Below are 16709 nucleotides of genomic sequence, written 5' to 3'. Positions count from 1 at the left end.
CTTCTGATTAGCAGTCAAGTGTCTTAGGCACTATGCTGCCAGAGCTCCCTATAGATATTTACCACAATAAAAATAAATAAGTAAAATTAAAAAATGTCAATAGACATATCTGAATATGTTCATTTTCTTGATGGAGAAAGTTGAATGTCAGAAAGGTTAAGGACTGGTCCAAGGTTACACAGCCAATGAGGAGAAGGACAAGAACTGGATGCCAAGACTTCCATCTCTCAAATCTCATGTGTTTCCACCAGCTTCTCTAAGGAAGAGGTTGTATCCACGACTTCCTCAAGGTCTCTGGCTCCCATCTTTGCCTTGTGAGTTAGTGTTGCACCTAGGATAGTAGGCTGGACATCTTGTATTGCCCATTCAAATCAGTTCTCCACTCTTCTCTACTTTGGTCTAGGCCTCCAGAGGCTGACCAGTGGACTGTAGTCAGCGGACTTCCTTGACCTCTACCTCCCAGGTAGATGTGGTCAAGGAAAGCACCAGTAGGAGACTGGATGAGAGGAATGAAGGGAGGTCCAGGTGTTGATTCCCTGACTCCTCTCTTGCCAGGTGGCAATGATGGATCCCTCTACCAAGCATAGTACCTGTGGGGCTACACCTACTTCCAGCCTGGTAGCCGCTCCCTCCTCCACGCCTTCACTGCTAGGAGTGGGGCAGCTCCCCTGCTCCTGCTATTCCTCAATACTTCACCCTTCCTCGCAGATCTCCATTAACCCTTTATAAATAGTTTATTAAACTCTTCTTGATGTTCCTGTTGGAGTGTGTTATCTGTTTCCTACCAAGATCCTGACTGATACACACTGTGTCATTGGAACACAGTCTCAAAGGTAGGAAGGTGGTTTCCCATTGTAGGGATGATTGGTGAAGAAATTGGAGGATGGAGAAAGGACATTTAAACAACAGAAACAAAAAAACAAAAGACCCATTGTTGTCAAATCGATATTGACATATAGTGACGCTATAGGACAGAGTAGAACTGCCCCATAGGCTTTCCAAGCCTGTAATCTTTATGGAAGCAGACTGCCTTATCTTTCTCCCATGGAGCAGCTAGTGGGTTAGCAGCCAAGTGTTTTAACTGTGACACCACCAGTGATCCTTAGAAAGGGCTTAACTGTGATAAAATGAGTAATAAAAAGTCACATTGCAGGGATGGGGAAAAGAAGGATTCCATGGGAGAGAGAAACAAAGATAAAGTAAAGAGATAGACAATGCAGAGAATGAAGTGTGAAGAGTGCAAGACAGAATGAGAAATAGGGACAAGAAGGAGGTAAGGATGAGAGGGATAAAAGAGCTCCAGTGAGAGAAAGTGTGAGAAAAGCAGAGATGGATGGATGGATGATAGATCAAATGGAGACCAGAAGTAGAATAGAAGGAAAGGCAGAGACATGATTATAGAAGAGGAAGAGACAGAAAGTGGGAAATGGGGTAGGAGGAGGATTGGAGTCCAGAAGAAGAGGAAAGAGGGGAGGGAGAGAAGAAAGAGAAAGTTCTCAGAAGTGGGAAGGAGAAAAGAAATTCATTCAAACACTCAGGGGCTGTCCCACCAGTGTTCACAGTGACCTGGTTCCTTTCATACCAACCCCTTAAGACACAACACACGACCAGGTTCCCAACTGCCAATCCATTTCCTTGGTTCTAGAGGGAAGTGGGGAGCTGGGCAAAGAAAGAAGATGTCCCAGAACCAGGTGGGACCAGGCTACTCACCTCTCTCTGCTCAATGCAGATTTTGCACAGCCACACGGGATGTGGGCGGTTGTTGGAGGTTTCCACCCCACACTTGGTGCAGACATTCTGTGGATGAAACACAGGCCAGTGCACACTCTGAGCTGGTAGGGGTTGGGTACGGAGGCTGGGTAGAGTGGGAATGGAGCCCCATTCCTCCTTGGCAGACAGAAAGCGCTAGAACTCTCACCCTTTCCTTCTATGAGCATGGCTAGTTAGAATAAGGTTCCAATTTGACTCCCTCCCCTGTTGATATTCAATGATCCATCCAAATCACCAAATCATAAAGTTCCCATGTGAGCCTCAATTCCCAATAACAAAAACTTGAATCATTCTCAAGTACTACATGAAGGAATTCTCCAAGAGTCCCCATGGGGTCTCAGTGTTCAGCACCCATACATGGGAGATCACTGACTTGGTCTTTTAAGGGGATTTTGTTTATTAGTTTATTCCTTCGTTTTCTCCACAAGGGATCTGAGGTAACATAGACTATAACTAGAAGTTCAAATCCCCAAAGAGAAGGAAGTTATCTGAGTAAGCATCATGGCTGTGCAATGGAACCTTGTATTTCTGGCTGAGTTTCCTGGCAATCGAGACAAGTTGGAAAACTCAGTAGGTCATGAAGTTCTCACTACTTGGTTGACTGCTATGGACACGTTTTTCAGAGTAGATCAACTTTCCCCGATATTCAATTCTAAATGAAAATGGGACACCCAAAAGAAATGCCAAGTGACATTATGGATGTCTCCAGCTGGGTTGTCCCTTGAGCTCCTTTCTTGGGAATTCAGCAGACCCAAGGACAGCTGTATTCCTTCCCTGGAACTGTCAAGAGAAGATAGCTTAAGGAGAGAGGGGGAGAGTGAGAAAGCAGAGGGCGAGTCCCCTCCCAGAACAAATGTCCTTGAAGCTTAATAATTCTAACTTGGCTGGAGATGGACTTTCTAAGTCTCCTACATCATAACCCAAGGCAAGGGAATGCTGGGTGAACCTTCTACATCCACACATGTGTAAATGCGTGCCCAGAATGCTCTTTAAGTTGACACATAACTTGATAACACACAACCAGGATACTTGTAGTCTTAAGCACAGCTCAAGTCCTACCTCAGATTCCCAAGTTCAGCCTGGATAGAGCTCAGCTCCCAGGGGACAGAAGGGCAGAGTGACTTCCAGGGGGAGGAACTGCATCTGGGTTACCTTTGAAGACAGCTGGGCATGGGGGGGGCATTCTAGAAGGAACAATATTCTGACAACCATCCCCTGGATCCCAGCTCCATTCTCAAGAACTAGGATCCCCCAAGCCTAAAGCTCTGATGCTGCCCCCTGTAGGTTCTGAGTAATGGGGAGGGAAAGGAGGTATGTGGTACCTTCTTACAGTCTTCACACACGACACAGGCGGAGCCTAGCATCCCCAGCTGTTCTCCACACAGTATGCAGCGGTTCACACCATCCCCGGCCACGTTCTTCCTCATGCTCTCCAGGCGGTCCACCAGCCGCCTAGAAGCAGAGTCAGGGTAATAAGGACCTCACTGAATGAGGACCACTAGCATTTCCTCAGTATCAGAGGGTCTTAACCATCTTTGAATTATAGACTCTTGAGCACCTGATGATGGCTGTGGACTCTTCCCCACATAACATGATGATACACTTTCCCTCCCATACCCTGCAAAGCCCCATCTATTCTACTGACTTCAGAATAGGTACCTTGTCTAGTCCTTTCTATCTCTCATCACCTCCAGGGAAGCTGTCTCATCTGCTACCTAACTGTCTACACAGTGTTTTCACTTAGGTTTCTTTACAGGCATTTCAGGCTTATGTTTTCAAATCGAACTCTTCATCTTCTTTTCATTGCCACCCCCAGGAAACCTGCTCCTCATTCTCAGTAAATGATACTATCATCCACTAACTTACTCAAGCTGAAACCCGGGCATCTTACTTGACTCCCTCTTCTCATGACAGTCAATGATCCAACCAAATCATCAACTTCTACTGAGCCTCCCTCCCTGACATTTCTAGAACCCATCTGTTCCTCTTCATCTCCAACTCAACCAAAGCACCATCACCTCTCTCCTGGTTGACTACAGCAACTCTTAATAGGTATCCCTGCTTCATTTGAGTCCTTCTACAATCTGCTCTCTCCCGCACAGCCGTCGTGATTTCTAAAATACAGATCTTATCATATAACCCCCCAACGCATGTCTATACATGGTCTGGTCTCAGCTGAACCCTCAAATCTCTTCTCCTTGGTCTTGTGTCCAGTGCTCTTGTCCAGTGGTTCTCCAGCCCAGCGGCAGCAACCTCACCCGAGAACTTGTTAGAAATACAAAGTCTAGGCTTCCACTGCAGATTAACTCAATTATAAACTCGGGGTGGGGGGCAGTAATATGTGTTTGAAGAAACTCTCCAGGCACTCCCACCGTTCTAGTGACCCTGGTCTTCCTTCAGGTTCAGTTCTCCCGTCTGCCTCAGTACTTCTGCCCATTCTGTTCTTTGTATGTGGAATAAGCCTTCCTCCGTTTTTACTCCCCACTCCATATTTGTGACCTCTCTCTAAAGGAGAGCATCAGCGAAAGAGGGGAAGACCCTCAACGAGATGGATTAACACTGGCTGCGGTGATGGGCTCAAGTAGATTAAAGACTGAGGCTTGCGCAGGACTGGGCAGTACTCTGCTCTGTTGTACATAGGGTCGCTGTGAGCAGTTGACCTATGGCCCCTGACATCATCATCATCATCATCTCTCACACACACATGTATGTACCACTCTCACCCACACCTACTTTACAATTTTCCTGGCTAAATTCTCCTCATTCTTCAAAGCCCTGTTGAAACATTGCTTCCTCTTGGAAGCCTTCTCTGGCTTCCAAAGGAGCCAAGCCTTCTGTTTCATTTACTCAAACAGCACCCCTGTGCTGCTTCTTCAGAGCACGTACCACATTTATAAGTAACTGATTATTTTCACCACATCATTAACAGACTGTGAGACCACCTCTGGCTGTCCCTGGGCACCACAGTGCTCCTGGGCCTCAGTGAACGGGGACACGATCGCACAGGGATCTGATGAAAATGTAGATTGTAAGGCAGCAGCTGGGGGTGGGGGAGCTGGGGTGCCACACCCTGAGACACTCCCAGGTGACACCGTGTGATGCCACCAGGCCTGGCCATCCTCTGAGCTGCAAGGCTATGCAATACTTTTGCCTGTGTGGCAGCCTGTTTGGATCTCAGGTGTTTTGTTTTAGACCCTCCCTACCAGCTTGAAAGGAGCTCTGGTAGCATAGTGCTTAAGGCACTTGACTGCTAACCAGAAAGCTGGTAGTTCAAACCCACCAGCCACTCCTCGGAAGGAAGATGGGGCAATCTACTTCCGTAGTGATACTGCCTCGGAAACCCAAGGAGGGGTCACTACGAGTCGGGTCCACCTCGACGGCACGTAACAACAACAAAAACAACACCAGCTTGAAATCCTCTCCTTGTCCTTCCCCCCCGGGGGTGGCCTGGTATTCCGATTCCAGGCCTCACAAGTGGATCCGTGTGGAGCAGGATCTGTCCGCCCATGCAGGAGTGGGGCCCCGGCTGGGGCCCTCAGAGGTTGAGATCTGATGAGCTGAGGCTTGGGCCCCCACCCTGCTCTGGGTCCTTGGTGGCCATGACCGGCAGCCACCTGAGGCAGGCTCTCCCCACAGGCCCTCCTGCTTCCTTCATTCCCTCAAAGGCGCTTGGACTGGCGGTGTTATAAATAGCAGCTTCTCCCTTTGTGTTCCATTCAGGACAGGAGCTGCTTTGGCAAAGGATGCGCTGAACCGGGCCTGTGGGCTCCGGAGCCTCTGCTGTGACCCAGATTGGACAGAACTGCTGAGGAGGCTGGTATGCAGAGTGGAAAGCAGCCCACCCACCTGCCTCTCCCCGCCCCCTTGGCTTCCCTAGACATTGTCTCTGTATGATAATGGGAGGAGGCAGTGACCAAGAAAGAGCCCTCAGTCCATACTTACGGCACACCTAGAATCACAGCTGTTCTTTGCTGCCACATCAATTATGTCTCAGAGCGCCCCTAGTGGACAGAGTAGAACTGCCCCATAGGGTTTCCTAGGCTGTAATCTTTATGGAAAGGAGCTCTGGTAGCACAGTGCCTAAGGCATCAGACTACTAACCAGGGGTTAGTGGTTCAAATCCACGAGCCACTCCATGGAAGGAAGACTAGGCAATCTACTTCTGTAAAGACTTATCGCCTCAGAAACCCAATAGGGGGTCCCTACGAGTCCGAATCAACTTGATGACAGTGAGTTTCATTTTTATTGATTTTTTCTGAATCTTTATGGAAGTGAGAATGGCCAGACTTTGTCTCACCTGCTTTGGTCATGTTGTCAGAAGAGACCATTCCCTGGAGAGGGACATCATGCTCGGTAAAGTGGAGGGTCAGCAAAAAAGGGGAAGGCCTTCAACAAGATGATACGACACAGTGGCTATAATGAGGGGCTCAAGTATAAAAAGAATTATGAGGATGGCGCATGACGGGGCAGTGTTTCCTTTTGTTGTGTACAGGGTTGCTATGACTCAGAGCTGACTCAATGGCACCTAACAATAGCAATTTTTATGGGAGCAGGTCACCAGGTCTTTTCTCCCATGGGGCTACTGGTAGGTTTGAACCATTCACCTTCAGGTTAGCAGCTGAACACTTAACCACTACTGTTAGGTGTTAGATCATAGTCGCTGATGTTTATTGAACACTTACTATGTGCCAGGTACAGAGATAAAAACTGCACATGGACTTAATTAATGCATCCTTACAGCAGCACTAAGCCAAGGAAGATTCTTGTCCATTTCCCAGATGAGGAAACTGAGGCACAGAGAGTTAAGTGGTCCACCCAAGTCACATAGCTAGGAAGTAGTTAAAGCTGGGATTCAGATCCAGTCGGCTGGTTCCTGAGTCACCCACATAGCCACATGTCAAGCAGAGAAATGGGGGTCTCCCTGAACAGTCTGTTTCCCACCCTATTTGATTCTCCCCCCTTCCCACCCAAAAGGACCCCATCACTGGCAAATACCAAAGTGTGTGCACACACACACATACAGAGTCACTCCACTATTTTGTTCCCAGCTGCTTCTCACCTCTCCGAGCTTGGGACAAGATACCCAGCCGCAACCCATCACTTGCTTCCCTAAAGAATCTTCATTGTGGGGCTAGGAAATCTAGATTATAGCCCCAGCTTCTGTCTCTATGGACTTTAATTCCTCCATCTGTAAGACTGGAGATGGTAGGCTAGACCAGTGGTAGGTTTTCTAACTGCTTCATAGAACCCTAGGCATTCCGCAGAGTCTGTCCATGGGCCACCCGGCTCAGTGGCATGGTGGGAGGGTCTGGGGGGACCTTCATTTCATCCAGAGTGCATCTGCCTTTATGTCTCTCATTTGAGCTGCTGAACTAGGTTTCCTTTGTGAAGGTGGGTCCATGGTCTAAAGAAGCAGTTGGAAATTGACTGGAGCAGATAAGCTTTGAGGTGACCTTCAACACCACAGAAGGAAAACAAGAGACAACAAGGTGAGCTAACGGAGGCAGAGGATAGTGGTGTGCTGGCATTCTTCCTGTTCACGCCCTTGTTCTTGCCTATTTTCTCTTACATTCACCACTTTTGCCAAAAATGGTCAGATTTTCTTCTTCTCCTTCTACCATTGGGGTCCTGAGGCACAGAGAGGGTCACTCAGCCAGGCTAGCATCTAGTCCTTGGCTTCAGTGAATCATCTTTGCTTTCCATGAAACCCCTAAGGCCTCCTGCCTCAAGTCGAGCATTGCAGCCCAGCTCAGGGAGAGAGTGTGGGGTCAGTGACCCTAGTGCAAACTGCAGTGTGTCCTATGAGGGAAACACAGAAGGCTTTCCTGCCTCCCCTGGGAAAATAAGAGCCGCGGACTCACCACCACCTGCAGACCCACCTCCTCACTCGTCACCAGGAGGCCGACTCCTTCCACTCTCCATACTAAAATCTCACTAACACACATCATGTGCAGAATGTCTCATTAGCATCAATCAGCGGCAGACAATGGCATGGACATGCAACAGATTTAAGACCCTTCCTCACATGTCTCAGCTCTGGGACCCTAGTTATTCATGAATTCAATGCAGGTCGAGGAAGAGAGATGGATGGGTGGGTGTGGAAGATGTTCCTGATGTTCCTTCTCTGCTCAGTGATGGGGAAAGAGCAGGGGGCACCTCTAACTTGCCCTTTTGGACATCCCCTCTGTAGCCCAAAATCCTGGAGCCACAACATGGAAGGATCTGAACGGTCAAACATTTTAAACTTAGAAATAACACTTGGTAGGAAGCAAAGTCAAAATCGTGTCATGGAAGACCATGAGCTGCAAATGACTCTGCCTCCTGGTGACAAAACACATTTCAGCTTCTTCATTAAATGCCCAGAAAAAGTACTTATTTCTACCAGTTGTGGCAGGAGAGCTCCATGTGCATGATGGGAACTGTAGTCAACCCACACTGCTTGACAGTCACCAAGAGAGCATCTAAAAAAGACTAGAGCCTGGAGTCTCACCTCTAAAACTTTTCAGCTTGCAGCTCTTGTCATCATGGATCTGATTATCAGTATTTGAACATGCAGCCCTGGTGAGAACCACTGCAATGGGGCATGTCCCCAACATTTACGGTGCAACCTCAGTCACCGGGGAAGGTGTTCAAAGTTGAGAGAACCGTCCTGCAGGGCTGGGGAGGGACCAGAGAACCTGACTTTAAAGCAGCTTCCCTATTGATTCGGATGCTGGTGACCCGTGGTCACACTTTGAGAAACATTACAGTCAGGAAGAGGGGTAGGGTGAGAAACTGTCATTGGGTAAGAACACGATATACAGTATTGCTGAAAACCTGGTTCACGGAAATTCCCACGTCACCTAGTAAAATGCTCTCCTTAGTATGTTAAAGCCATTGTCGTGGAGTCAATTTTAACTCATAGCGACCCTATAGGACAGAGTAGAACTGCTCCAGAGGGTTTCAAAGGCTGTCAATCTTTACGAAAGCAGACTGTCTCATCTTTTTCCTACAGAGTGACTGGTGGCTTCAAACCACTGGCCTTCCGGTAGCAGCTGAGTGCTTTAATCACTGTGTCACAGGCTCCTTTCATTAGATGAAGCGGCAAGGGGTGGGGGGCAAACACTGCAGAACCTCATCAGGGTGTCAGTGTATTTCAGAATGTGTTCTGCCAAATCCTTGCACTGGTGGTGCTGGCTAGAAACAGCAGCAATTACCACCAGGTGATGGGATTGCGGGTGACTTCCGTTTCCTTCTTCTTCTGTCTCTGGCTCCTCCACACGAAGTACCCAGCTAGTCGAGTTTCTCCATATTTTTTTAACTTTCTTCAATGAATATGTACTACCTTCATATTAAGCAGCTCTTGGGATAGAGTGATGAAAGAGCTCAGCCGCTAACCAAAAGGTGGCCAGTTCGGATCCACCAGCTACTCCATGGGATAAAAGACCGAGCGATCAGCTCCTGTGAAGATTACAGCCTAGGAAACCCCATGGGGTGACTCTGCCCTATAAGGTCGCTGTGAGTCATAATTAGCTCAGTGGCACACAGCCACCACCACCTTTACATTAGAGAACAAGGCGCGGTTTTGAAGACAGACGATACATTAGGTCAAGAGTGAAGACACTTGGGTTTGAATCCTGCCTCTTACCAGGTCTATGACTTTGAGAAAGCATTGCTCTCCGGGAGCCCCTTTCCCAGACTGCAAAACGAGGTGCAAGGTTCCTCTCATGGGCAACATGCAGGGACCTTCAGATCCTGAGGCTGAAACACTAAGGTTTCCAATGGCACCTTCACTGAAGAGGCCTGGTGCTGTCTGCCTGTCTAATGTCTCCAGTCCCTCCACATTAAGTACCCAATTAGCTAGACACTTTAAATGGCTGTCACTCTCTAGTTATGTCTTTCCATGCCTGATTAACTTTATGACTACAACTCACACTTGGCATTCAGGGAACACACCCATCCCCAGGCTGGGAAGCCACTGGTTATTAAGACAAGTGAGGTGGGCATCTCCCCTTTCCCAGAATGGCCAGAGCAGCCCCAGAAAAGGTATCTCCCCTCCTCTGGGCACCAAGGAATGACCTCTGGAGGTGAGGGGAAGTAGACTCCCAACTTGATCGGACCAAATGGATGCAGATGGACTGGTGGGCATGTGACAAACATTTATGGAGAACCTACTATGTGCCAAGTAGACACTCAGAGTCCAACGGTGAATGAAAGAGATGAGGTCTTGACATTCTAATCAGGGATTCAGACATTATTTAAATAATCGCCCAGGTAACCTTTATGATACTTGTAATAAGTACTCTGAAGAACCAGTATGGGCAGTTTTCTGGTTCCCTAGTACCGCACTGACAAGAAATATACCACAAATGGGATGGCCTTAACAAACAGGAGTTTATTCTTACAATTTGGAGGCTTTAAGTCCAAGTTCAAAGTGCCAGGCTCTAGGGGCTGGGTGAAAGCCCCTCAACCTTGGGGTCCAGCTCTGCCTCCTGCTCCTGGCCTACCAGAGCTAGAGGCATTTCTTCACTCAGACAGCTGCTGGCTGCTGAGGCTGAGAAGCCCCAAGGTTGACAAGTAAAAAGGCACAGTTCCGATGTTACCAAACCACATGGCAGGCCATTAACTTAAGTCCACTGTATGTCCCAAGGTCGGCAGAGGATAGCAGGCTGCTGAGCAATGACATGGCTACATGCAGGATCCAAGCGTGCCATAGGGCTAGAGACCATTCTCAAAGCTTCTCCTTATATACAGGAAGCAGACCACATACCCACAGGCAGCTACTCAGCTGCTCATAGTAGATCCCATCATGGAGTTGATTACCAGTCTCATCATGGGGAATACCACATCCAGCTGCCCAGCCACTCAACCAGGCCTAGCCGAGTTGACACACAAACATAACCACCACAGGCAGCTATGAGAACTCATAGCACAGGGGCATGACTAGTTAGGAAGAGTTCTCAGAAGAAGTGAGACCTGGGATCTGAGACCTGGGGATCAGGAGGAGTTGACCCAGAAAAGAGGGGAAGAAAGAGCATTTCACAGAGAGGGAGCAGGAGGCGTGAAGGGCTGAGAGACAGTCAGTGCCACTGGGGGGCTGAGCAGACGGAGCGGAGGCGGGAGCGGTGGGCAGGGGCCACCCCATGCGAGGTCTTTCGTCTAAGAGTGATGGGGAAGCATCCAAGGGCTTTCATAGAGGAGACTCCAGGCTTCCCCCCACCTGGACACAGTACACGGACGTGTGCATGGAGCCCTGGGAGGCTCAGAGCGTGGAGTTTTAGATGCTGCAGCAGCTTCAGGCAGAAGCAGACAGGCAGGTCTCCAGACTGCCTATACACAGTGCTGCACCAGGACCTTTGAACTCACAAGACTGGGCTGAATGGGTCTAACTCAGTGATGGTAACATCATCACACAGCGACAGGGTCCAAGGTGTCACAACCGTATGAGTTTCCTATCACTGTTATAACAAATCATCACACAGTGGCCTAAAGCATCACAGATGTATTAAGTCACAAGGCTAGAAGTCAGGAGTCTGACACAGGTTCATTAGGCTAAAACTTAGGTCTCTGTAGGCTGTATTTCTTTTGAGGTCTCCAAGGAGAATTCATTCCCTTCCTCTTCCAGTTTCTAGAAGCTGCCTGCATTCCTTGGCTCAGGGTTCCTTCCTCTATCTTCAAAGCCAGCAATGAAGATGCTCTTCAATCCCTCTTCACTCTGACCTTCTTGCCTCCATCTTACAAGGACCCTGTGATCACACTGGGCCCATCTGAATAACCCAGGCTATTCTCTTCCTCTCGAGATCTTTAGTCACATCTGCAATGTCCCTGTTGCTATGTAAGGTAACACATTCCAGGGTTTTGGGGATTAGGATGTGGCCATTGTAGTGGGGACATTATTCTGCCCACCTGCCACCCAGGTTCTAGTTCCACCTGACTCGGGTCTGAGTCGGATTTTCTTCCTCTCCAGAGCAAGGTTTGGGCCACTCCTGCCTACCTGATAAGGAGGGCGGAAAAACCAAGCCTTGGGCTCTTTCTTCAGGCTCTCAAGCACATACTCAGGGATATGTGGTTCTAAACCACATGTGCACACGCACACACACGCTTTCAGAATTCAGACAAAGGAGGCAATTTGATGCAGGATCTGGGTGCCAATTTTGGAGTGAGGCTGTCTGGGTCCAAACTCGGGCTTGGCTGCTCCTTAGCTCTGTGACCCCAAGAAAGTTACTTAACCTTTCTGTGCTCCTTTTTCAATCTGTCAATTAGGGAAAACAGAGTCCTCACCTCCCAGGATTATTGTAAACATAAAATGAGGGAGTGTTTATAACATGCCTGGCACATGCTAACTGCTCAACAACGGCTACTGCTAATTCTTTCTCCTGGCACTTTGTGACTTTTCTAAGTCCCTGCACTCACACTGCTTCTTTGTAACCAGGGTGCCATCGTCTGCCTAAAAGGGCTTCCAAAGGAGCTGCAGGGACTAGAAATTGATAGGACTCACATGTCCATCTTTAAACATATGTATGGGTGGACACGTATGCTCAAATAAGGACACACACGCCCATAGCCACAGCAGTAGAGGCACACGTAAGCAAACACACATGACACGATGAGCATCTAAAACGCCTTCATATGCACGGCTGTACACCCCCAGCGCCAACCGGCTGCTTCCTGCAGACGGGGATATATAAGCCCGGTGGGGGGGGGCTGCCTGTTGCTCATTTGTTCAGCTTGGATTTTTTTCAAAAGTCCAAACTGGCCTCAGAAATGTGCAGGCAACACTTTTGAGCTTTCAAACCAGCACTTTTGCAGGGTCTTCATGAATGTGGAAGAGAAGGCTAATGGATGGAAAACTGCTCCAGGAGGCAGGCTTAACGTGGCATGCCATGGAGCCAGAGGAGGAGGAGACTGCCTGCCAAGGCAGGATGGGTTTATGGGCTGAGTCCCGCATGAGTGGGGAAGATGGTTTGCAGACAGGGTTCCACCAAATGACAGGATGGGGCTGGAGCAGTTGTCTTTGGAAGCAGCGGTTGACTGCGATCACAGAGCGATTCATAAAAATGCAGCAGAGTGGGAGAGCACAGGCCACATGGTCTCCCTTCGTCTCTCTCTTGTGCACACACACGTGTGCACACACACGTGTGCATGCACATGCACACACACACACATTCACCAACTCCAGACTCATGCTGCTCTTTGCTTCACCCTAATTGCCAACTGGGGGGAGATTACCATTAAGTTGATTAAACTTGGTGCCTTCTGAAGTCAAGATTGGACCATCTGCTATGAGCAGGGAAATGGCTGCTCTGACGGGGGCCGAGTCTGAGGCGCTAGTGCCAGAGTCTCTCAGGAACCTGTCCTTAAATGACTGAGTGTGCCATCAGGAAGCCATGCGCTGACACTTCAGACTCATTAATTCTCACTGTCTCTGTGACTGTTACCACCTGGGGAATCCTAGATCCCAATTCCTCTCCTTGATGGATTGATCAGTGGGGGATTCCTGCTGGGGCCTTGGCACTTTGTAGGGAGTCACCCTAGCTCAGAGTTGGAGGCCCAGAGAGGAGGAGGTAGGTAGAGGGCTCAGCGGGCCCAGTGTAGTCAACAGCGGGCCAGGAGTGGGCCATCAGTGAACCAGTGATCGGAAAGGTTATTGTTCATGATTGCTGCCTGGGCCAGGGATTGTGCTAAGTACTTAATGGCCATTGCTTCCCTGAACCCATCCACAACCCATGAGATCAGTTCTATTACTCACTCCCATATTACAGATGGGTAAACTACAGCACCCAGAGGGAAAGTCACTTGCTTAAGGGCACACACCGTGCAGGGCAGAGACAGGCCGGGATGCTGGGAACAGCTGCTCAGAGACCATGAGCCCCTTGAGAGGCGTGAAGTCTTTGTTTCAGTGTTTTTGTTTGAGGTTTGAACATCTCTGCCTGCCCCCTCTTGTCTTAGGAAAACAGAGTTAAAAAGAAGGTCGTGCTGATGCCCACAGGGGACTAGGGTCACTGCGGTGTTGATAAAGAAGGAACCGTCCCACTGGCGGTAGAAATGTGGGAGACTGAACCAGTTAACCAAGCTGGACATCTGAACACTCTGCAAATTACTGACTTCCCTAAATTCCTGAAATCATTTGCCTTCTCCACCTACACTCCCTAAAGGCAATGGGGCAAAGTAGAAAGACAGAGTCAGGTTCAAAACCTGCTTTGGCTTTATAAAAGCTGTGTGCGCTGGGCAAGTGTGTTCACCTCTCCGAGCTTTGTTTTCTTGGCTGTAAGTATTAAACTCACTCCCAGGGGCTGGCTCTCAGCCCAATAGTAAACAAGATGTATATGCAGACTAGTCAACCCAGAGTGACATAGCTGTATACTCTACGGAAATGCAGCCCTTGGAGCAATTGATTATGGGGCACCAGAGGGGCAACATTCACATGGAGAAAATGCAGGAACTAATTTATAGTAAAAAAAAAAAAAAATCATTTGGCAATGGATGGAGACATTTTTTATCATGGTAACCGAGGGTGCGCTACTGCTATTTAGTGAGTAGAGGTCAGAGATGCTGCTAAACATCTTGTAATGTTCAGGACAGCCTCATGACAAAGAATCATCTGTCTCAAAATGTCAGTAATTCCAAGGTTGAGAAACGCTGGGCTAGAGGCACGTGGAGGCCACCTGGTCCAAGTCCCCATTTTACAGATGAGAACAGGGAGGTCCTTGAGGTTAAAGTGATTCGATGAGAGGCTTAGTCAGTTTGATGACTGGTTCATTCATTCAACATGCAGTTATTAGTTCTCTCTTTTATGCCTGGCACTGGGCTGGTGAAGGAATTATGAAAACTTCCATTTTCATGTTATGCAATCATTCCGTTAAGTGTTAAGGTTGGGTGGACACTCACTGGCCCAATCCCAGGAAAACTGGAATATGACTCAGTGAGTGGTTTTTAATATTGGAAGGGAATTCAGGGTCCCCCCAACTGTGATGAAAGCTGTAACTATTTTTTCCTCAAAAAATGCACATAGACAACATGCAAAAATGTGCTTATCATAGGAGGATGCCTCCAAATCCCTGAATGCCATCCACAGAACACCAGAACTCCAGGCTAAATCCCTGAATCCCAGCCACAGAATACTCAGGACTCCAGGTTCAGAAAGGAAGTCCCTTTTATATTAAAGACCTGGCTTAGTATCAACACGTCAACCTGCAGGAACGATGCCTGCTGAATTAGATGTTGCAAGTTCTGAGTATTACTACTCACTTCTCTCTCTGTCCATGTTTTGGGAAAATTCCATGCCAAAAGATGTGGGGATGGAGGAACTGAGCTGGGAGGCGGGGTGACAGGAATACAACAAATTCTGTCAACAACAAGTCCCCTGTGTCTCTCTGACTTCCTCTTCCATCACGACGTCTGGGCACCAAGGTTAATGACAAATCCTAATTACTTTTTTGGGCCCATCTTTAGGGGAGCTGACCTTGAACAGAAGCCACCTGGCTGCCTTTTGCAGGCAGGATATGTAAGCCGATGCCATTGAGAAGGGCTCGTGATGCTGGATAGGGACAGAAAGAAATCTAATGAGGATGTGGGGGACCCACCAATGGGAAAGAAAAAAACAACAATGCAAACTTCCCTAGGCACATGTGAATTCCAGGCTCAATATGCTCTATAAGTGCTGAGGACACTCTATGAATGTCTGTCCAACTCACAAAGATTCCTTTTACATTCAGAAGTGTCAGTAGCTATGTTCATATAGCCTAGCACTTCTGGCCACAGCTGATTGGATGAGAGGCGGGCACCCAATGGGAGCTGGGCCAATAGGAGTCCTTTCCCTGAGAATTTGGAATTAGGACTAAGAGGGGCTATAAACACTGGGCAGGAGTAGCACAGTTACCCTTTTGGACATGCAGGATGAGAAGCAGACGTGTTTTGCGGCTAGGCTGTGGACCTGCTTTCAGAACACTTGACATCTTTGAATCTGTATATTAAATTCTTTTTGCATAATTTTGTAAGGTCTCCAAAGATGGCCATCATCAGTACCTTCTTCCCCTGTTCGCACATGTCACTGTTCCCATCAGGAACTGGACTCTATTTCCCTTCCCCAACAATGCAGAAGTGATGCCCTGCCAGTTCTAGACCTGGCTTTTAAGAGGTCTGGCAGCTTCTATCTTTCCTCTCCTGGGATGTAGCTAGTCTGCCAAGGAGCTCAAGCTAGACTACTGAGTAAGGAAGGATCTCAAGGAGGCAGCGGCCACACGGCCAACCTGGAAATACCAGACATGAGAGTGAAGCGTCCTTGGCTCGTCCAGGCTAGCCTGACCACCAGCTGAAGCAGGTGAGTGGGTGACCCTAGTCACACCACCTGAAGCAGAAAAGCTGCCCAGCTGAGCCCTGCCTGAGTTCTTAACCCACAGAATCATGAAAAATAATGTATCATTCTTGTTTTAAGTCACCTAGTTTTTGGTGGCTTGTTATAAAGTAATATATAACTGAAACAACCTAGCCAGAATTAGTTTTCTTTCTTGCAAGCCAAGTATCCTAACTAAGAAAGTCTGCCATGGTCAGGGCTGGCAACGTTTCACTCTGTCACACCTAAGGTTGCCATGAGCTCAAAACTAACAAGAGCTATAGTTAAGGTGTTCAGTACACACTCTGAGATTCCATTTACTGTTTGAATATGGAATGTAGGGGCAAAATCAGGCTATTTGATGAGTTTCTCTTCTGGATGTTGTCTCTCTCTCTGCGGATGCTGAGAAGGGCAGAGCTGGGGGCAGAGGAGTGAGGGGGTGATGACACCCCACGAGCAGGGATAGAATCAGCTTTGGTGTGATGCATGGCTCAGGCTCCTCAGGGTCTTCCTGGGGTGACTAACTCTAGCAGAAGAGCCACAGGGAGCCAGTGCCTCTGGGAGGCCTCTGTGTCCTGCCTTCTAGAAGATTCTCAGAGGCAAGGCAGCATGGAGGTCAGACAGGTCA

At 48.4% G+C, this 16709-nt stretch overlaps 1 protein-coding gene across 1 annotated transcript in view; it reads right to left on the bottom strand.

Moving 5' to 3' along the window:
* The window catches only part of RPH3A (rabphilin 3A), a 71969-nt gene that overhangs the window by 31998 nt on the left and 23262 nt on the right, over positions 1 to 16709 (bottom strand). Inside the window, 2 exon segments of the mRNA XM_042780608.1 lie at positions 1711 to 1797; positions 3093 to 3222. Of these exon segments, the coding sequence (XP_042636542.1) occupies positions 1711 to 1797; positions 3093 to 3222 (217 nt within the window).

The sequence above is a fragment of the Orycteropus afer genome, unplaced genomic scaffold (genome assembly GCF_000298275.1).
Source record: "Orycteropus afer afer isolate SDZICR_OR568_19922 unplaced genomic scaffold, OryAfe1.0 scaffold00048, whole genome shotgun sequence".
NCBI classification, from domain to species: Eukaryota; Metazoa; Chordata; class Mammalia; order Tubulidentata; family Orycteropodidae; genus Orycteropus; species Orycteropus afer.
The sequence above is the reverse complement of the archived record's forward strand: the minus strand, read 5'-3'. Positions and strand labels throughout refer to the sequence as shown.